This window comes from Oncorhynchus nerka, linkage group LG3 (assembly GCF_034236695.1).
Source record: "Oncorhynchus nerka isolate Pitt River linkage group LG3, Oner_Uvic_2.0, whole genome shotgun sequence".
Classification (NCBI taxonomy): Eukaryota; Metazoa; Chordata; class Actinopteri; order Salmoniformes; family Salmonidae; genus Oncorhynchus; species Oncorhynchus nerka.
Window position 1 is genome coordinate 60,745,730 of NC_088398.1, and position 23,528 is coordinate 60,769,257.

General features: G+C 42.4%; 1 protein-coding gene across 4 annotated transcripts in view; it reads right to left on the reverse strand.

The window, feature by feature from the left end:
- Nucleotides 1–23,528, reverse strand: part of tsc22d1 (TSC22 domain family, member 1) — a 60,326-nt gene that overhangs the window by 3,406 nt on the left and 33,392 nt on the right. The window contains exon 1 of one of the 4 annotated variants that reach the window (XM_029638268.2): nucleotides 13,068–13,318. The exons of 2 other annotated variants lie outside the window; for them this stretch is intronic. In XM_029638268.2, the coding sequence (XP_029494128.1) occupies nucleotides 13,068–13,153 (86 nt within the window). In that variant the 5' untranslated portion in view covers nucleotides 13,154–13,318. Of the gene's footprint in view, nucleotides 1–445; nucleotides 2,510–13,067; nucleotides 13,319–23,528 lie in introns of those variants that run through there. One more of the 4 variants, XM_029638262.2, reaches the window with a different exon arrangement.

Below are 23,528 nucleotides of genomic sequence, written 5' to 3' on the forward strand. Positions count from 1 at the left end.
CATTCTAGAGCCAAGTGTTCAGGGTGTATTGAATAGACCGCAGACTATTCCTCTCAAATGCCACAAAGAAGCCGTACATGTTATATTACTGTCATCAATGTAAATCAACTAATGTTCTTTTACTGTCTTCAATGTAAATCAACTAAGGGGGTTAGCTACAGCATTTCCTGGGCCAGCAATAAGCAAAGCCATCCTAGTAATGCCCCATCACGACAAGTGCATTTTCTCTCACTGAGCCCAATCAAAATGGCAGCCTCAGCATTAACGTCAAACAAAGGCATTTGGCTATACTTTTATTTTAATAATCAAGTTCTCCATAATACATAGACTAAGTGTTGTATGATCAGTGTATAAAGCAGCGCTTCTTTCGGAATACAGAAATATTATTAGCTGCCAGCAATAGGCATCCTCCTTGCAGCACAATGTCATCGTAAAATATATTTACCTATTGTCGAGCCTGACAGGTGAACTATCCGTGCTCAGTAACGAAGATAAAAACGAGATAGAAAAATTCCTTAACTGGCAAACACCGAGATCCATCGCCACTGTTGTATAGTACGGACTATTCATGCTATATCACAGATATAAACCAAGCTTTAAGCAACGAAAAACTCCTCTCGACGATTATCGTGTATCACAAATCACATTCTCTAGTTCCGTGGTTCGGAGAGGCGTTAGCAGGCACTTTATGTCCCTTCAGAAAAGCCTCGTATCCCGGGAAGCCTGAACATCTATCTACCGCTGCAGCACAAAGAATCTCCAAGGTCAGCTCATCTCCGCTCGGCTGAAAATCTGCAGCCCGGGGACATTTGCATAATGCATCTAAGAAAAACAGCGCTCCGATGCACCCGATTGGTGGAGGGATACTAATATTTGCATAATGTATGTAGAAAACGCCCCTACCTGCAGCTCAGCTGATTTCATTTTCATAAATTATTTAGAGGATGCACCCTCTTTCGAAACTGGGAAAAACCGGATGAGATGGTGAGGAACACTACAGTACTTCAAAGACACAAAGGGACATGTTTACTTGTCGAGAATCAGGCTACCAAGAAATGTCCGAATACCAGGAATTACACACGAGAAATGGACAAATGAAAAATGTATTTGGTACATTTACAACTATCAAAATGACTAAACGCGATGAAAGTGTATATTATGAACAAAAACGAATCAATCATTCACACAGTAGAAAATAACCTTTCAAGATCGTTGTGGATCCAAAAACAACTGAACATATCTGAATTGTATACACGTTCTGCACGTCAACATACCGCCCCCTGGCGGTTACTATGAGCACAGCCCCACACAAGGATAACAACACTCCTGTCCACACAGGATTTACTCAAACCATTTAAGAATACCCAATTACAAGTGAACAAATACATTCAGAACTCTTCCAGCACGTTTTGTATATGTGCCAGGGACACAGGCCCCTCAAACCATAGATGAGTCAGATACTAACCAAATTCACTTGAAAATGCTCCTTGCACCATGTCTCTATTTTAGATAGATGCATTTGCTCATTTTATTAGTGCTCCAGAAATTAGAACAGTTGTGTGTCAGTCCCCCCCCAAAATAGCTTTAGCCACACAAAATACCTATTGACTGTAAGCAAAAAAACTAAGGAGTGGGTAAGTGAATTGACAGGCAAGATGGATAACAACATGTACTTGTTTTGTTAATGTCCTCATGAAAATAATGTTAGAAAAATCTAATCAGAGACTGTAGACCTGTTAACCAAACCTCCTCGAATACCCTCAGCCGGTATTTGATGTATTCCAGAACTAGCACAGCTGATTTAAATGGTCACCTAATCATCAAGCCTCTCATTAGTTAAATCAGCTGAGGAGAGGTTTGGGAAACACTGCTGTAGACTATCCATCCAGAGTCCTTGACTTGTCTACACTAAGTCAGACATGTACCTGCCCTGTGCCCAACACACCTTACGACAACCATTACTGGAGATATTGGGCTTTTTCTACTCATGCCACCATGGCAAAACAAGATAAAATGACCACCCATTCTATCAAAGACAGCACAAACACACCATCAGACCTAAAGCACGGATTCAACTGATCACTTCCTCATATTTACAGACTCAGAAACTATAGGCTAGTGCCTGGTGGGGTGGCTTCTCCCTGACCCAAAGCTACACCTCTGAAATAAGAGCTGTAAGAACCTTTAGATGTTTTGATTCTGAGGTAGGAGATTTCCATCAACTTAATTAAGGGGTTCATTTTAAATAGCGCTTTTCCAGATGCTCCAAGCACTTTCGATTGTATGGGGCAAAGAAACACAACATATCCATTATCTGTGTGCAGCAAGCAACTGGGTGATGCCATGGCAGCCATTTTGCACCAGAGACAAGCTCATCACAGGCTGATATCTGTTCAGTGCTGCTGAAACATTGGCGTCTGAACTAGAGGTCGACCGATTATGATTTATCAACACTAATACCGATTATTGGAGGACCCAAAAAAGCCGATACCGATTAATCAGCCGATTTTTAAAATTGATTTGTAATGACAATTACAACAATACTGAATGAATACTTATTTTAACTTAATATAATACATCAATAAAATCAATTTAGCCTCAAATAAATAATAAAACATGTTCAATTTGGTTTAAATAATGCAAAAATAAAGTGTTGGAGAAGTAAAAGTGCAATATGTACCATGTAAGAAAGCTAACGTTTAAGTTCCTTGCTCAGAACATGAGAATATATGAAAGCTGGTGGTTCCTTTTAACATGAGTCTTCAATATTCCCAGGTAAGAAGTTTTAGGTTGTAGTTATTATAGGAATTATAGGACTATTTCTCTCTATACTATTTGTATTTCATATCGCTTTGACTATTAGATGTTCTTATAGGCACTTTAGTATTGCCAGTGTAACAGTATAGCTTCCGTCCCTCTCCTCGCCCCTACCTGGGCTCGAACCAGGAACACATCGACAACAGCCACCCTCGAAGCAGCGTTACCCATGCAGAGCGAGGGGAACAATTACTCCAAGTCTCAGAGCGAGCGATGTTTGAAACGCTATTAGCGCGCACTCCGCTAACTAGCTAGTCATTTCACATCGGTTACACCAGCCTAATCTCGGGAGTTGATGGGCTTGAAGTCATAAACAGCGCAATGCTTGAAGCACAGCAAAGAGCTGTTGGCAAAACGCACAAAAGTACTGTTTGAATTAATGCTTACGAGCTTGCGTCTGCCTACCACCACCACCCAGTCAGACCGCTCTATCAAATCATAGACTTAATTATAACACAGAAATAAGAGCCTTAGGTCATTAATATGGTCGAATCCGGAAACTATCATCTCGAAAACAAGTTTCTTATTCCAGTGAAATACGGAACCGTTCTGTATCTTATCTAACGGGTGGCATCCATAAGTCTAAATATTCCTGTTACATTGCACAACCTTCAATGTTAGGTCATAATTACGTAAAATTCTGACAAATTAGGCGGCCCAAACTGTTGCATATACCCTGACTCTCTGTGCAATGAACGCAAGAGAAGTGACACAATTTCACCTGGGTAATATTTCCTGCTAACCTGGATTTCTTTTAACTAAATATGCAGGTTTAAAAATAAGATTTTAAGAAATGCATTGATGTTTATGGTTAGGTACACATGGGAGCAAGGACAGTCCTTTTTCGCGAATACGCACCGTATCGATTATATGCAACGCTAGATAAACTAGTAATATCAAACATGTGTAATTAACTAGTGATTATGATTGATTGTTTTTATAAGATAAGTTTAATGGTAGCTAGCAACTTACCTTGGCTTACTGCATTCGCGTAACAGGCAGGCTCCTCGTGGAGTGCAATCTGAGGCAGGTGGTTAGAGCGTTGGACTAGTTAACTGTAAGGTTGCAAGATTGAATCCCCAAGCTGACAAGGTAAAGAGCTGTCGTTCTGCCCCTGAACAAGGCAGTTAACCCACCGTTCCTATGCCATCATTGAAAATAAGAATGTGTTCTTAACTGACTTGCCAAGTTAAATAAAGGTGTTACATTTATTTTAATTGTATTATTATTTTAAATCGGCGTCCAAAACTACCGTTTTCCGATTGTTATGAAAACTTGAAAATCGTTCCTAATTAAATCGGCCATTCCGATTAATCCGTCGACCTCTAGTCTGAACTACACCAAACTAAAGCTCGAAATCAAAGAAATATACTTTCTCTTGTTATACAACTTCAGTACTTGGATGTACAGAATGCACATGGACACATGCCTTGCTTGTCATGGAAGACACCGTAAAGGCCTAAAGGTTGTCTTTTATGGTGATCCATCTACAGTAACTGTCAGTAAAATGGCCTAGAGTTAAACAAAAAAAACAGCTTCTGTTCATTTGCGTAAAAGTTTTGGCTGAGAAAATTATTTAGTAAACTCCACATACACACACACAAGCGCAGGCTTGCCTCAGGGAGCTAGAATGTGTGAATATGGACTTGACGTTCCAGGGGAGAGGATTGCACATTCTCCCTTTGAGGACTTCTGAACAACAAGTCCCTAAAGTAGGCCTAAAGCTATGAGAGCATTGTTTATTTCATAAGACAGGGCCTAGTGAGGGTTTCATTCTTGTTGAAATCCAGAACATTAACCATAGAGATCCTAGTTTCTATATTAATTTTAATGCAAACCATAACACGACAAGGATGTGGATGAGCATCCTAGTTGGCCTACTATGTGCAGCAGACAAAACCTTCACACATACAGGGGATTGAGTGTTGCCGTCTCAGTACTTCAGGGGGAAGAATGAAACAGTGTGGAACACTCATCCACATATCCAAGACATCATATACACACAGATCTCAAACACACCCTAAACACAACTCAAAAACAGACAACAAAAAAAACACTTCACACAACTCAACCCGTCCCACATCTTACATTCCACACAGTCACATATGACAGAAATCTGACCCCCACTGTGTACAGGCTGTGTGCTGAGCTGGGGTGATTTATGCAAGTTTCCTCTTTTACACATACTACCTGGGAGGAAAGGAGGGAGAGAGGATGGCTGGGATACCTGAGAGGATGGGTGGGATAAAGGGAGGGAGAGGGTGGCCACTGTTGAAGAATGTCTTAATCCTGCCAGCAGGGTGCAGGGATTAATACCAAACAGAGACACAGAGTTAGAGACACACACTAGAGCCTTACACAAAAATAAGAACAAATTCTTATTTACAATGACGGCCGACCCCGGTAAAAACCCTAACCCGGACGCTGGGCCAATTGTGCGCCTCCCTATGGGACTCCCAATCACGGCCGGTTGTGATACAGCCTGGAATCGAACCAGGGTCTGTAGTGACGGCTCTAGCACTGAGATGCAGTGCCATAGACCGCTGCGCCACTTGGGAGCACATTTACGATAAACACAAAATAGGCTACTACATAGTCATTAAGGCCACCCTTTCATCCAGTTATTCACAGATCTATCAGTCATAGGAAAGGTGTCTGTCTTTACACACAATTCACAGAAAGTTATCTAGTTCTGCAGAAGTTGGCTTGGTGTTAGTCTGAGGTTCAAACATATCCCAGTGCTCAGTACTGAGTCCATCCAACAGTAAATTAGAGGTCGACCGATAATGATTATTCAACGCCGATACCGATTATTGGAGGACCAAAAAAGCCGATACCGATTCAAATCGGCCGATTTTTAAAGATGTATTTGTAATAATGACAATTACAATAATACTGAATGAATACTTATTTTAACTTAATATAATACATCAATAAAATCAATTTAGCCTCAAGTAAATAATGAAACATGTTCAATTTGGTTTAAATAATACAAAAACAAAAGTGTTGGAGAAGAAAGTAAAAGTGCAGTATGTGCTATGTAGGAAAGCTAATGTTTCAGTTCCTTGCTCAGAACATGAGAACATATGAAAGCTGTTGGTTCCTTTTAACATGAGTCTTCAATATTCCCAGGTAAGAAGTTTTAGGTTGTAGATATTATAGGAATTATAGGACTATTTTCCTCTATACTATTTGTATTTCATATCGCTTTGACTATTGGATGTTCTTATAGGCACTCTAGTATTGCCAGTGTAACAGTATAGCTTCCGTCCCTCTCCTCGCACCTCTATGGGCTCGAACCAGCAACACAACGACAACAGCCACCATCGAAGCAGCGTTACCCATGCAGAGCAAGGGGTACAACTACTAGAAGGCTCAGAGCGAGTGACGTTTGAAACGCTATTAGCGCGCGCTAACTGGCTAGCCATTTTACTTTGGTTACACCAGCCTCATCTCGGGAGTTGATAGGCTTGAAGTCATAAACAGCGCACAACGAGGAGCTGCTGGCAAAACGCACAAAAGTGCTGTTTGAATGAATGTTTACGCGCCTGCTTCTGCCTACCACCGCTCAGTCAGATACTTAGATACGTGTATGCTCAGTCAGATTATATGCAACGCCGGACACGCTAGATAATATCTAGTAATATCATCAACCATGTGTAGTTAACTGGTGATTATGATTGATTGTTTTTTATAAAGATAAGTTTAATGCTAGCTAGCAACTTTTCTTGGCTTACTGCATTTGCGTAACAGGCAGTCTCCTTGAGGAGTGCAATGAGAGAGAGGCGGGTCGTTATTGCGTTGGACTAGTTAACTGTAAGGTTGCAAGATTGGATCCCCCGAGCTGACAGGGTGAAAATCTGTCGTTCTGCCCCTGAACAAGGCATTTAACCCACCGTTCCTAGGCCGTCATTGAAAATAAGAATGTGTTCTTAACTGACTTGCCTAGTTAAATAAAGGTATTCAAAATAAATCAAATCGGCGAACAAAAATACAGATTTCCGATTGTTATGAAAACATTAAATCGGCCATTCTGATTAATCGGTCGACCTCTACAGTGAATATACACAGGGTACAAACATTAGGAACACCTTGCTAATATTGAGTTGCACACCCTTTTGCCCTCAGACTGGCCTCAATTTGTTAGGGCATGGACTCTACAAGGTGTCAAAAGCATACCATAGGGATGCTGGCCCATATAGAGTCCAATGCTTCCCACAGTTGTGTCAAGTTGGCTGGATGTCCTTTGGGTGGTGGACCATTCAATCAAATGCAGCAGATGTCACAAAGTGCTATATAGAAACCCATCCTAAAATCCCCAACAGCAAGCAATGCAGATGTAGAAGCACAGTGGCTAGGAAAAACTCCCTGGAAAGGCAGGAACCTAGGAAGAAACCTAGAGAGGAGCCAGGCTCTGACTGTGCAGGGTGGAGATTTATAACAGTACATGGCCATTAAGGACAGATTTTTCTAATAGATGACCATCAAGGGCAAATAATAAATCAGTTGTTGTAGAGGGTGCAACAGGTCAAACATCAGGAGTAAATGTCACTTGGCTTTTCACAGCCGAGCATTCAGAAATGGCAGGTGCGGTAGAGAGTGTTGAAAACAGCATTCTGATACACACAGGAAACTGTTGAAATTGAAAAACGCAGCAGCGTTGCAGTTCTTGACACACTCAAGCCAGTGCGCCTGGCACATACTACCACACCTCGTTCAAAGGCACTTAAATCTCTTGTCTTACCCAATCACCCTCTGAATGGCGCACATACGTCTCAATTGTCTAATCCTTCTTTAACCCGTCTCCTCCCCTTCAATTACACTGATTGAAGTGGATTTAACAGGTGACAACAATAAGTGATCATAGGTTGACCAGGTGAAAGCTATGTCATGGAAAGAGCAGGTGTTCCTAATGTTTTCTACACTTCCTGTCCTCTTTGCCTGGAGGTGTCTTTAACCCAAATAAAGACCCAAATATACACCTGGGAAGCGCACAACCTAACCTCAGTCTACCTAAACACACATAACACGGTGACACTGCGACCAAAGCTACTTAGCCCTGAGCTATACTGGGCTCCATTCATAAAGCACCCAGGGGCATACTGGGACAGGCTTTCAGGAAGCTGCGCTTAACCAATGTTCTGTACCTTCTCAGTGTCACTGATCTATACGTGCGCAGCCAATGACAAGCAGCATATAGCCTAGGTCGGAGGTCACTATCTGGCATAATGGAAAGGTTGAAAGCACAGTATTTATCAACCCCACCCTTAACCCAAACCCTAAATAAAAACAAAAAAGTAGTTAACATACATGGGCCATTCTGGCTCGGACCCAGGTATTTGAGCACCAATTCTGACAATACTGCTTCTTTTGTCCATTCAATATGTGATTTACTGACACGCAGTTTATGGGATGCAGTATGGGCTCAATAGGTAGATGTAGAGGTTCCCTAAACACAGATCTAAGATAAAATCTATTAAACGCTCCATGTAGCATTTTGACCACTATGTAGCTGGGCCTTTAGTGCCATATGGCTGCATATTGCATAGTTAGGTTGGAGACCTACTGAAGTCAGTGATTCTCTGATCCCAATCCCACACTAATATCAAGAAAAACACTCACCAACATCATGCATGCACCAACCACATACTAACCAATGCCATGCAATCACCATGCTACCTCCACGCAACCATCACAACTAAACTGACAAATGAAGTGACACTTTAAACCAGTGGTTCCCAAACACTTTATTTTTTGACTGGAACTCAGTCAGGCATGAAACTTACTCTTGAAAGTTGTAAGTTCTGTGAAATCAAACTGTCCACTTAGGAAGCAACACTGATTGACAATAAATATCACATGCTGTTGTGCAAATGGAATAGACAACAGGTGGAAATAGGCAATTAGCAAGACACCCCCAATAAAGGAGTGGTTCTGCAGGTGGTGACCACAGACCACTTCTCAGTTCCTATGCTTCCTGGCTGATGTTTTGGTCACTTTGAATACTGGTGGTGCTTTCACTCTAGTGGTAGCATGAGACGGAGTCTACAACCCACACAAGTGGCTCAGGTAGTGCAGCTCATCCAGGATGGTACATCAATGCGAGCTGTGGCAAGAAGGTTTGCTGTGTCTGTCAGCGTAGTGTCCAGAGCATGGAGGCGCTAGCTGGAGACAGGCCAGTACATCAGCAGACGTGGAGGAGGCCATAGGAGGGCAACAACCCAGCAGCAGGACCGCTACCTCCGCCTTTGTGCAAGGAGGAGCACTGCCAGAGCCCTGCAAAATGACCTACAGCAGGCCACAAATGTGCATGTGTCTGCTCAAACGGTCAGAAACAGACTCCATGAGGGTGGTATGAGGGCCCGACGTCCACAGGTGGGGGTTGTGCTTACAGCCCAACACCGTGCAGGACGTTTGGCATTTGCCAGAGAACACCAAGATTGGCAAATTTGCCACTGGCGCCCTGTGCTCTTCACAGATGAAAGCAGGTTCACACTGAGCACGTGACAGAGTCTGGAGACGCCGTGGAGAACGTTCTGCTGCCTGCAACATCCTCCAGCATGACCGGTTTGGCGGTGGGTCAGTCATGGTGTGGGGTGGAATTTCTTTGGGGGGCAGCACAGCCCTCCATGTGCTCGCCAGAGGTAGCCAGACTGCCATTAGGTACCGAGATGAGATCCTCAGACCCCTTGTGAGACCATATGCTGGTGCGGTTGGCCCTGGGTTCTTCCTAATGCAAGACAATGCTAGACCTCATGTGGCTGGAGTGTGTCAGCAGTTCCTGCAAGAGGAAGGCATTGATGCTATGTACCGGCCCACCCGTTCCCCAGACCTGAATCCAATTTAGCACATCTGGGACATCATGTCTCGCTCCATCCACCAACACCACGTTGCACCACAGACTGTCCAGGAGTTGGCGGATGCTTTAGTCCAGGTCTGGGAGGAGATCCCTCAGGAGACCATCTGCCACCTCATCAGGAGCATGCCCAGGCGTTGTAGGGAGGTCATACAGGCACGCGGAGGCCACACACACTACTGAGCCTCATTTTGACTTGTTTTAAGGACATTACATCAAAGTTGGATCAGCCTGTAGTGTGGTTTTCCACTTTAATGTTGAGTGTGACTCCAAATCCAGACCTCAATGGGTTGATCAATTTGATTTCCATTGATCATTTTTGTGTGATTTTGTTGTCAGCACATTCAACTATGTAAAGAAAAAAAGTATTTAATAAGAATATTTCATTCAGATTTAGGTGTTATTCAGTGTTATTTTAGTGTTCCCTTTATTTTTTTGAGCAGTGTAAATATGTAAAATATATATATATATATATACACACATACAGCTGAAGTCGCAAGTTTACATACACTTATGTTGGAGTCATTAAAACTCGTTTTTCAACCACTCCACACATTTCTTGTTAACAAACTATAGTTTTGGCAAGTTGGTTAGGACATCTACTTTCTGCATGACACAAGTCATTTTCCCAACAATTGCATACAGACAGATTATTTCACTTATAATCCACTGTATCACAATTCCAGTGGGTCAGAAGTTTACATACACTAAATTGACTGTGCCTTTAAACAGCTTGGAAAATTACAGAAAATTATGCCATGGCTTTAAAAGCTTCTAATAGGCTAATTGACATCATTTGAGTCAAATGGAGGTGTACCTGTGGATGTATTTCAAGGCCTACCTCCAAACTCAGTGCCTATTTGCTTGACATCATGGGAAATCAAAAGAAATTAGCCAAGACCTCAGAAAACAAATTGTAGATCGCCACAAGTCTGGTTCATCCTTGGGAGCAATTTCCAAACGCCTGAAGGTACCACGTTCATCTGTACAAACAATAGTACGCAAGTATAAACACCATGGGACCACGCAGCAGTCATACCGCTCAGGAAGGAGACACATTGTCTCCTAGAGATGAACATACTTTGGTGCAAAAAGTGCAAATCAATCCCAGAACAACAGCAAAGGACCTTGTGAAGATGCTGGAGGAAACGGGTTCAAAAGTATCTATATCCACAGTAAAACGAGCCCTATATCGACATAACCTGAAAGGCCGCTCAGCAAGGAAGAAGCCACAGCTCCAAAACACGTAACGAGGGATGGGCACGGTTATTCAGTGGTTTAATGGTACATGTATTCATACAGAACCGTATGGAGACTTTGGGTTCAGTCCACACTGTGAACCCGAATGACTACTACTACTACTACTACACTAGGCCTATAGGTCTTACCTACACTGTGTTGTATGCCTCGAGTAAATCTGAGCTGAAATTCTTTTTGACCCTATTCCATTAAAACAGAAAGAGCCTCTGCGCATGTTGTAATCAAAATTATAATCTTAATTGGCGCATTTCAAACGGTCCTTTTGTGATGTGCAGCCGGGAACTAGTTCTGTATGATGGACTAGTTCCGTATTTCACTGGAAGAATAAACCTTTTCTTTTCAAAATGATAAGTTTCCGGATTTGACCATATTAATGACCTACGGCTCGTATTTCTATGTTTATTATATTACAATTAAGTCTATAATTTGATATTTGATAGAGCCGTCTGATTGTGCGGTGTTAGGCAGCAGCAGGCTCGTAAGCATTCATTTAAACCGCACTTTCCTCCATTTACCAGCAGCTTTCCGCAATGCTTGAAGCACAGCACTGTTTATGACTTCAAGCCTATCAACTCCTGAGATTAGGCTGGCAATACTATAGTGCCTATAAGAACATTCAACAGTCAAAGGTCTATGAAATACAAATGATAAAGTGAGAAATATATAGCAGTCTGCAGCGCGGGCAAAAAGTTGCTCCAGAACCCCCCACGAAAAAACCCTGCACCAACACCCCCAAACTACTTTCCGCAAATATGCTTGCTACTGTAGCTAGCTAGCTTCTTTGCAATGACTTGGTGCAGTCAAGAGAGGCACTACCAGATGGTATGATAGACAAACTTGTTGATGCAATAGGCAATCTAACTAGCACGAGTCGGTTTGGCTACTTTCGCTATCTTCCTCCGTGCCACACACACCAGCCCCCGCACCTCTTGCCCTTCCCCCACCCTTCTGCTAAAACCAGCGCAGCGCACCAGCTCTCCCAAGTCACGTGATCAAGTATCCATTGCCATTTTAAAATTACGTTATAAAAAAACAAAAACATATTTAGACTATTCGGATACCATATTCTGAAATAATTTCAAATGCCCATCCCTACACTTAACACCAATTGTCAGACCAATCATTAGTCTGACCAAGACAAAAGACAGACAATTCAGCTTAGTGCATCCCTTCCTTTGCTTGTTTCCAGACTCCTGTACAGTAAGAGCAGACATACAGTCTATACCTCTTCAACTACAGTATTAAGACACTAACCCTGTTAGCAGACATGGTAGGGGAGGACTAGGTCAGTATTGTCAACAGTAGACTAGATCCAGTAAGGGGGGACTAGGTCAGTATTGTCAACAGTAGACTAGATCCAGTAAGGGGGGACTAGGTCAGTATTGTCAACAGTAGACTAGATCCAGTAAGGGGGGACCAGGTCAGTATTGTCAACAGTAGACTAGATCCAGTAAGGGGGGACTAGGTCACTATTGTCAACAGTAGACTAGATCCAGTAAGGGGGGACTAGGTCACTATTGTCAACAGTAGACTAGATCCAGTAAGGGGGGACCAGGTCAGTATTGTCAACAGTAGACTAGATCCAGTAAGGGGGGACTAGGTCACTATTGTCAACAGTAGACTAGATCCAGTAAGGGGGGACTAGGTCACTATTGTAAACAGTAGACTAGATCCAGTAAGGGGGGACCAGGTGAGTATTGTCAACAGTAGACTAGATCCAGTAAGGGGGGACCAGGTCAGTATTGTCAACAGTAGACTAGATCCAGTAAGGGGGGACCAGGTCAGTATTGTCAACAGTAGACTAGATCCAGTAAGGGGGGACTAGGTCACTATTGTCAACAGTAGACTAGATCCAGTAAGGGGGGACCAGGTCATTATTGTCAACAGTAGACTAGATCCAGTAAGGGGGGACCAGGTGAGTATTGTCAACAGTAGACTAGATCCAGTAAGGGGGGACCAGGTCAGTATTGTCAACAGTAGACTAGATCCAGTAAGGGGGGACCAGGTCAGTATTGTCAACAGTAGACTAGATCCAGTAAGGGGGGGACCAGGTCAGTATTGTCAACAGTAGACTAGATCCAGTAAGGGGGGACTAGGTCGATATTGTCCATCTCCAGTTTAAGTCTTAGTTTACCTCTTGAGGTGCTGCTCCAGTTCCCAGAACAGCAGCTTCATGGCCATCTCGTCCTGGCCTTGCACCTGGACCACCCGCTCTCTCATCGGGCTGTCTGTTCACTCTCCTCCAATAGAATCAGATATTCCTCTTTTCTAGTCCCTCGCTCCCTTTCTTTTTATCTTCTCTGAGTCCCACCGGAGTGTGGAGAGCAGTGGTAGAGATGAGGGGACAAGCCAGGGCTGCGTGTGTCGGTTGGTGTGTGTGTGTGTGTGTGTCAATCCTCTGCATGCGTCTCCAAGGCAGGAGAACTAGCGACTGATTGAGCAAAAACAAGTGTAGGGCAGACGTGACATCACAGCACTGCGAGGTCATGTGACCTAGTTACATAAAAGCATCAACACAGATTAGCTTCTGCCCTGATGAGCACCGCTTCTACTCCTCTCCCTGGTGAGCCCTCTCCCTTCAGAGTGGGGTACATTTGGAGCCCTCTGTGTTTAGGACGGACCCCTGACCCCCATTTAAGGCAGGAGTCTGGCCCCTGTACTTGAGCCAGGTCGTTTCCTGTCACTTCTCATCAGTAGGGCGGGCTAACAGTGGGCTTAACACCTGCACGCACAGAACGAGTACAACACACACGACTGCAGACTATCAGCCAGCAGCCTGGGTCAGGGGAATACCTCAGGCAAGGACAAAGCAGGGGGGGCTTACCTGTTCAAATAGGGGGGGCTTACCTGTTCAAATACACTGTGGGCTGAGTCAGAGGGGGGCTTTGTTGGTCACATGTCCAACTGTTGCAGTTTAGCCTAAAGAACACTGACCTGACCCATGATGAGACATTAAATCATACACAACTGACCACATTCTTCATGCGCTATCCAATAACTTTTATTGATTACGACACCTTTTAGGGCTACAAGTGCTCTGATTGTTTGGTAAATTCAAGTGAACGATTATGGAGGACTAGTGAGGCCCAAAGATGGTGATTTGGTGGAAAATAGTATGTTGTAGAACATCATACTGTATTTTTATTGTAATTGTTCTCCTAATGCCTGGCCAAATTAACCCTGAGGGGATTGATCTAGTCATATTGTATTTGTTTGGGAAACAGTGGGTTAAAGATGCTGCCCCTGTCATTTCAGTCTAATCCCTACCATATATAATAGCCTACTTATTACACAACTCCCAGTTTATAAATAGCAAGTCTTAACATTCACTGTCTGATGGTGATTCCATGTAGGTCTATTTTAAGAATATTCCCCAGTTTATACTGTCATATCACCAATGGGACATCTCGGCTCTCATTTCCATAGCCCAAAAATGCGACTATACCGGAAGTTTCAAGCCTGGATAGGCCAAGTATGGATAGAGTAATTCACTGTGGGAAAATGATGAGTAGCCATTTTGGCGTTAGGTTGTGGCATGAGAGAGGTAGAAAGGGAGAGGGTGAGAGAGGTGCCATTTGAACATTTGGGCTGACAGCAGCAGGTCAAACAACAGAGCTGAGTCCTGCTCTCTCCGGCTCTCACCAGGGGAGAATGGACCAGATACACCGCCTCAGCACGTTGCTCTGTCTCAGAGAGCGAGAGAGAGGAATTGCCAGGGACCTCACGATACGGTATTATCACCATACTTAGATGCCGATACGATATGTATTGCAATTCTCAAGATTCTATATGTATTGTGATTTGATGTTCCAAATATATTGCTCACTATATGTCTGCTGCAGAGAAACGAGAAAGCTTGATAAAATGAGTTGATCATTCATGGAAATAAAAAAAGTGCTGAAAACATGTTGGCCCACTACTAAAAAAAAAGAAAATGATGGATTACAAGCTATATGATGATAAATACCGGAGTTGACGTAGGTACACCCTACTAGCTTGATTCAATAATTCTACCTAGTGAAAAAAACAAGTATGGAGTCAAGTATCGATATAATATTGTCCAAAATAATACTGTGATAGTTTCCCCCCCCCCATCACTAAACATCATGTGGTCAACTGGATCCAATACATCTTGATAGGTTCCGATAGAGCTTTACAGCCCACCATTCAACAAGTATGCTCAAACATTAAGATCAGTACAGGTCTACTAAGAAAGGTGTTTGTAAGAAAAACAAGAGCAGCAGGTATGACTAATGTGGCGTGAAACCTGGTATTAGCAGGACTAACACTCCGAAAACACAAACACATGATGCACTGCTCAAAGACCTGTTGAACACACAGCGCTCAGAGAGGAAGATCTGGGGTGGAAAAGCTGGCAATTCTTACATGAACCATGAAGAGAGGAGGGGCAACAGAAAGAGGGAAGACAGAAAGCAGAAAGCGAGAGGGGGACAGAAAGCGAGAGGGGGACAGAGAGCAGAAAGAGAGAGGGGGACAGAGAGCAGAAAGAGAGAGGGGGACAGAAAGCAAAAAGAGAGAGGGGGACAGAAAGCAGAAAGAGAGAGGGGGACAGAAAGCAGAAAGAGAGAGGGGGACAGAAAGCGGGACAGAGACAATCAGTCGTGCCTGCATCTGTAACAGTGGTGTCCCTCCAGTCAGTCTGTGTGGAGCCACTGGGCTGTTGATGTGAGAAGTGACACGGGGGGGGGCTTTACTAAAGCCTAGAACCAACTGCTGCTCCCCTCCACATGTAACCACCAACACAGCTAGGCCACATCAATGTGTGTGTGGTATGAACTGGGGCTTATCCACAGAGACAATGGCAGAGCTGTCCGATTTGGGGCGATGGGAGAGGGGACGATGACGCTAGAGGGAAGAGGAGAGGGAAAGAAGGAGGGGGGGGCTCTATACATTGGCCTAGAACATGATGTTCTAACTCCAGACGGCTAGACAAACCAGAACATTACTTCCACTGCAGCAGCTGAGGGGATTGGGTGGGCTAAGCTGAGTTGGATGTATAATACTGCACACTCATCAAGTGTTAGGGGTCAGTCACATGTTATAGTGCATTATGTGGACCCCCTGCGTGATAGCTTAATCAAACAGGATTGGTTGGCCCTTCCACACTAACCTGGACACACACACACACGAGACAGACGGGGCAGATGGATGGTTTGTGATTGTAAATCCAGACCAGGCCTTCACACTACCTGCTGGTTTGAACCAGATAATAGATCATAATCCATAATATATTATGTACAAATTGTTTTTCTTTACTGGGAAATTAGACTGGATAAGTCTAGATAAAAATGCGTAAAAAAATTAAATAATCATACAGTATTCATGTGAAGTAACCTAGTACAGATCCTCATCAATATAGTGTCAGTATAAACAATCTAAATGAACAGTGTGTCAGTAATCAACAATGCCAAATCAGCACATACAAGCTCTCACACACAATTAGGCAGATTTTTTCACAAATAGGTATTTTGGCAAACCAGATCTGAAAAGAAAATAGACTTGGGCTGCCTGTGAGAACGCAGCCATATTACCTGCCACAGTTAACAGAAGGGTTAAGCTGAGGGCAGATGTGTTCCATTCATGTAGAGCAGGCCTGGACAATTATTTTCCACCGCGGGCCAGAATCATATTACAGGATTATACATGTGTATGACTGTTGACAGAGATCTACTGGAAATCACATCCAGATATGCTACTCATTTTATTCTTTAACACGCACAGAAATAAACCCCATCCACATTCTCCTTTTGGTAGGTATTTTCATTATTAAACATGCAATGAACTACACGGAGGGAAAAGTACACTGTGCATTCAGCACCACGGACAGAACTCTTGTTAACAGGTATGCACAAAAACACGAGAGAGAGAGAGCACTCAACATTACATTTAAAACGACTCAATCAACTCTCTGGTGGGCATTGACTAGAGCAGTGAAGTCAGGTATAGTTTCTGTCGTCGCTATGGGCAGGATTGCTGAGAGGTGAGAGTCAGTAAGAGATTATCTGTGCCTTGACGTGTTATATTCTGTTCACATACATAGGTTGACCCAAACAGTACAAACATCTGAGCAGAACTCCTAATCTTTGGAAAGTTTTGTTCATCAAGAGATGCATAGAACCTCATCAGTGTTTGAAAAGTTCTCCAATCACTGCATCACTCTGAAGATCGATAAGCTCAAGTTGCAGGTCAGAAGCATTATCCACATTGAAGGTGAAAGGAGAGGAAACCAACAGCATGTAATTTCCCAACACTTTGAAATCCTCAACATTCACTGTCCAAAGCACACAGCAGCGATGTATACTTCTCCCGCTGGTCATCTGATAGGGAACAGACTAGTAGTGTCAGAAGGTGGGTGAGATTGTTGGCTTCTACTTGGCAGGTCAGGATGAGTCATTTTCCCTTGAAGGCTGACAAGGCTGTACATCTAATGTGCAAAAAGGACCTTCCCTTGTAGTTTGGAATTCAGTTCATTCATGAGAGCCATGATGTCCACAGTGAAGGAAAAATCAGCCAACCATTCTTTATCTTGCAGTTGATGGAATTCCACATATTTCCTTCCATTTGCAAAAACTCAGCAATCTCCGACTTCAGATCCCACACCCTTTTAAGCACCTTCCCCAAGCTCAGCCATCTCACATTTGTGTGGAAGGGGAGCTCTGCATGACCCGACTCTGTCTCTTCCAACAGTGAGACAAACTGGTTGTGGTTTAATGATTTTGCTCTTAAGAAGTTTACCACTTTAGTGACTGTATCCACAACATGGCTCATTTTCAGAACACATTTACAGAGCACCTTCTGATGAAAAATGCAATGCTGGAAAATTATTTTCTGATCTGGGTTCAGCTCAGCTACTTGATGTTGTATCCTTTTCAAAAGGCTAATGTTTTTTTCTGTCAAGTTTGGGCACCCATCAGTGGTCACACAGGATAACCTTTCAATACTCAGTCCCAGCTTTGCCACACACTTATTAACCTCCTCCAATAAATATTTCCCTGTGGTTGTGTTCTTCATTGACTGCACTGAAGCAAGCTCCTCTGTAATTGCACAGTCTGGGGTTATGCCTTGTGTCACATGCATCACTGCTCTCATCCAGGGCCAAGGAGAAATAGGTGAAATCATTTACCTCGTCTTTCAACTGTTGTTCCATATTCTCTGCGAAGTCCTCAACACGCCATGTCACTGTTCGTCTTGACAGAGAAACTTTTTTTTGTCGGGGCAAAGTACTGCTGCAGAGTCAAAAAATTATTTAATTCATTTGCCCTCAGCGAAATGCTTGCCATCTTTATCACTTTTATGGGACAGTACATAGCTAGCTCTCGCAATTCCGTCGTTTTCTGAATGCAGTTGTCAAAAGTCCTTATGCAACTGAGAAAGCAACTCTTTCGATGCCCTCTGCTCAGAAGACATATTCCTATATTTCTCTGCATGCTTTGTCTGGAAGTGTCAGGACAAGTTGTAGTCTTTCAAGATAGCAATGCTCTCTCTGCACACAGCTTTACCTGATACCTCAATAAATAAATATTTCGATGTCCACTCTTGGCTGGAACACCCTACATTCATTGTCTACTTTCCTTTGAAAAACTAATTTTAGCACAATTTCTAGCTAGCTACTATTTGCAACTGACGTGTGTGTCAGCCTGTCAGTCACTGTCTGTCCTTATGCAGTTATTTATACGTGCCTTCAAAATAAAAGTCCCACAAGCGGTGGGAGTTAAATCATGACACAAAGGTGAGTATTCATTGGGCTTTTAATTTGAATAACAAATACATTCTTCAAAACTTTACAATCGCAAATTCTTCATGTGACCGGAGCATGATTACGCATACGGCCCCTGGGCCGGCCTTTGCCCATGCCTGACGTAGAGTGTAAACCAGCCACCTGCTTTTAAATGCATTGGACAGGCTTTGTGCTTTTCCCAAAGATTCTTTAGAACTAGAGCAAACACACGTGTCAAGTGTACTATAAGTTGGAGGCATTGTGTTCTTGTGGACTGTTGCTCTGTTAGCGGGTAGTGTGTTCATGCATGCATGTCCGTATTTGTGTGATGTGCTCTGTACTCCTGTGCAGCTCATGTTCTACTGAGCAGCTTTTACCTGGCATCGGCAAGGAGACTTCAGAACACAAAACTGCAATAAAAACACACAACCCATCCCCCACTGACATACACAAGAGAGTAGAAAGAATAGGGTGTGGAGTGAGTTAAGTACACAGACTAGTCAGAACTCTGTGTGATATTTCAGAAAAGCAAGGCCAAACCTCCCCATACATAATGTTCGTGTTTATCTCTAACCTCCTCAAATACAACATCCCCATTCTAATCTCAATTCTCCACAATATCACCTCTGTGTCCGAACTAGGGGATTTCATTTGTATGTAGTGCTATCCTTGAGCTGTTCTGGTCTATTAATGTTCTGTATAACTTCATGTTTCATGTTTTGTCTGGACCCCAGGATGAGTAGCTGCTGCTATCACAACAGCTCATGGAGATTAGAGGTCGACCGATTAATCGGAATGGCCGATTTCAAGTTTTCATAATAATCGGAAATCGGTATTTTTGGGCGCCGATTTACAATTATTATTTTTATACCTTTATTTAACTAGGCAAGTCAGTTAAGAACACATTCTTATTTTCAATGACGGCCTATGAACTGTGGGTTAACTGCCTGTGTTCAGGGAAAGAACGACAGATTTTCACTTCCAATCTTACAACCGCACAGTTAACTAGTCCAACGCTCTAACCATTGTACTCCACGAGTAGCCTGCCTGTTACGCAAATGCAGTAGAAGCCAAGGTAAATTGCTAGCTAGCATTAAACGAATCTTTAAAAAAACTATCATAATCACTAGTTATAACTACTAATCCAGTTTAGCACGCAATATTAACCAGGCGAAATGATAATTTCTCTTGCGTTCATTGCACGCAGAGTCAGGGTATATGCAATAGTTTGGGCTGCCTGGCTCATTGCGAACTAATTTGACATAATTTTACGTAATTATGACATACATTGAAGGTTGTGCAATGTAACAAGAATATTTAGACTTAGGGAAATAAAATACCGAAAGGCTCCGTATTTCACTGAAATAATAAACGTTTTGTTTTAGAAATGATAGTTTCTGGATTCAATCTTATTAATGACCAAAGGCTCGGCTTTTGTGGGGCGATGGGTAACGATGCTTCGAGTGTTCCTGGTTTGAGCCCAGGTAGGGGTGAGGAGAGGGACGGAAGCTATACTGTTACACTGGCAATACTAAAGTGCCTATAAGAACATCCAATAGTCAAAGGTATATGAAATACAAATAGTATAGAGAGAAATAGTCCTATAAATAACTATAGTAACTACAACCTAAAACCTCTTACCTTGGAATATTTAAGTCTCATGTTAAAAGGAACCACCAACTTTCATATGTTCTCATGTTTTGAGCAAGGAACTTAAACATTAGCTTTTTACCATGGCACATATTTTACATGGCACATACTTTGTTTTTGCATTATTTAAACCAAATTGAACATGTTTCATTATTTATTTGAGGCTAAATTGATTTTATTGATGTTTTATATTAAGTTAAAATAAGTGTTCATTCAGTATTGTTGTAATTGTCATTATTACAAAAAAAAAGTATATATATATATATATACACACACATATTTTTTTTAAAATATATATACATCCATATTTTTTTTTAAACAAATCGACCGATTAAATCGGTATCGACTTTTTTGGTCCTCCAATAATCGGTATCGCCGTTGAAAAATCATAATCGGTCGACCTCTAATGGAGATCCCCAAAAATAACACTTACTACACTACCAGATTTACAGCTCAAACTCCCCCTGCCCTCCCACCCAATCCATCCCTCTCTTCATCTGTCCATCTGTCTGGTCCAGCATATCAAATTGGGTGTCAAATGAAAGCTAAGAGTATCGATTTTTGGGAAATTAAGGCATATACAGTTATCCCTTTTTCCCCCCCATCTGAAAAATGAGGCATAAGTAATGGCTTTGATTTCTGGATAAACATATGGAAAAGGGTTTGTAGAAAACATCTACCAGAAAAAGTCTTAAAAAGGTATCAGAAATGCATCAAAACACAATGTTCACAGAATATCAACACATATTTAGTTAAATTGATTGCCTTCTTTAAGAAATATTGCCTTGTAATTCCGTTACCAAAACGCTGCATATTTTTAAGATATTTTTTTAATTTCTCTCCATCATGAGGGAGGATAATGAAAGTTCACAGAGTAACAAATAATGAAAGACCTACCAATCATAGCGATTTTACTGATACCAATTTTATTCATGAATTATTAAGTGATTAAAACTCGTAACTCCGTTACATCCTCCCTTCTACTGGCATACTGTTATGTTCAACTCATAGCTGTTTTCTTACTCTTTCTGTTATCTGGTTGTCAAACCAAGAGAGTTAAAACAGTCTGGACAACCCCTCCCTCCAGTTAATATCACCTCTTCCCAGCTCTTACTGACACCTAGCCATGAGCCCACTATTTCCATTCACTGTGACCAGCATCCACACCCACTGAGCACTGACCAACACCGGACATCAACAACGTTGAAAAGTAGTTGCGATATGGTCACTCCACCCTGGCCTTGATGTTACCGTCCACAGACGAACCGGACCAAATCTGAACCCATCATAGAATTATGTTTCACAAGTTTGGATAGCACAGTACATTGCAGTACAATGAGTAGAGCACAGTACAATACTGTACAGAAAAGTAGTACAGTATATTGTACTGTACTGCACTAAACTCTACCCTGCTGTATTGTACTGCACTGTAGTCTACTGTGATCTGCTGTGATGACCAGATTTGTGAAACATGAGAATGACATTCATATCCATAATTCTGCATTTCTGTGTAGTAGAGATCAGGAATCCATGATGTAATTCCATTACCATAATTCCATTACAAGGTGTAAATCCACTTCACTTCAATAACCAAAAGAGATTTCTTCAAACTCAAGGTGCCATGTCATAGCTGACATCCCATTCTTTCTGCAGACATCTATAAATCTTAATTCGAAGCAGATATTTAACAGTCTTTGGAAACCATGGTTACATTTTTAAAAAACCTGAGGGAGATTTTACTGTAATTCCGTTACCAAAGATTGTATCTGTACATTTCTTGCACTAAAGTCATTTTTGTACATTTCAGTAGAAATTGTTAAATGTAGTCCTTGTGCATAGATTTGTATGGTGGGTTACATTTCGATAATATTTGTGTGACATACATTTTAAAGTGAATGAGTCAAAGCGTAATTCCGTTACCGTGGAATTGCCCTGCTCTGTCCTACTTCTGACTGGAACAGTAGTGGGAAACCGGTACACTCCGGTTTGGATGGAGGGAGAGAAGGGCAGCCAAATAGCTTTCCAAACTACAGCTCCATGACACAGCAGAGAGCTGAGGGCAGAGGGTATAGAGAGGACATAAGATGGAAGTGGGCAGCAGCAATCACCCAGCCCATCCATGCCCTCTCACAGAGACACATTAACTACTGGGGCTCAGTGATATACCCACTTATCATTCGCTCTATCAGACTTGAATACTCATGCACACAGAGAAAACAAAGATAGGCTACTACCAAGAGACACAAACATGCCTAACAGAGCCTCAAAATTCTGAGCCAGAGGGTCTCAATGTGACTTTTCCTCACTGGTTCTCTGAAATGCTACAGTATAGCCTAATAATAAGTATCCATCTGCACATTATTGGACAAGGACGTTACAAAGTGGTTTAACTAAGGGACTACTGCAAGCAGCACTTAGCATAACGTTGTGTTATAAGCTGTGGTCCATGTTGTAGACCTTTTTAACAACTTTTTGAAGAACAGCAGAAATGAACTGCAGAAACCCAAACACTTTTGGTGCATTTGCAAACAGCTAGCCAGCTAAACTAGCTAACTTAGTCTAGTTGTTTTCTCATGGTTTTGACCACAGTATTCGTGGGTGGGGTGGTCCTTAAGTCCAGAGACAAATCCATTTTTGAAAATGAAAGTTCAATCAAATGTATTTATATAGCCCTTCTTACATCAGCTGATATCTCAAAGTGCTGTACAGAAACTCAGCCTACAACCCCAAACAGCAAACAATGCAGGCAAAGAAGCACAGTGGCTAGGAAAAACTCCCTAGGAAGAAACCTAGAGAGGAACCAGACTATGAGGGGTTGCCAGTCCTCTTCTGGCTGTGCCGGGTGGAGATAAGAACATGGCCAAGATGTTCAAAAATGACCAGCATGGTCAAATAATAATAATCACAGTAGTTGTCGAGGGTGCAACAGGTCAGCAGCCAAAGAAGCATGGCAGCGGGTTGCGTAGCCTGCATGGCTAGTAACTTCAGAAGCAGGAGGTGGCTGCGCCAAGATGACGTGTAGCACACAGGTCTGTTTCTTTAGAAACATCTATTCTAGGTAACGTCAGCTAGCTAGAGATAAATAGACAGCCATCCAATATTAGTACTTTTTAGCATGATCTGCTAAAAAAAAAAACATGTTAGCTACTTAGCTAGTAGCTAAACTAGCTATCTAATGAACACACTTCCAGTCCAAAAGAGAGAACA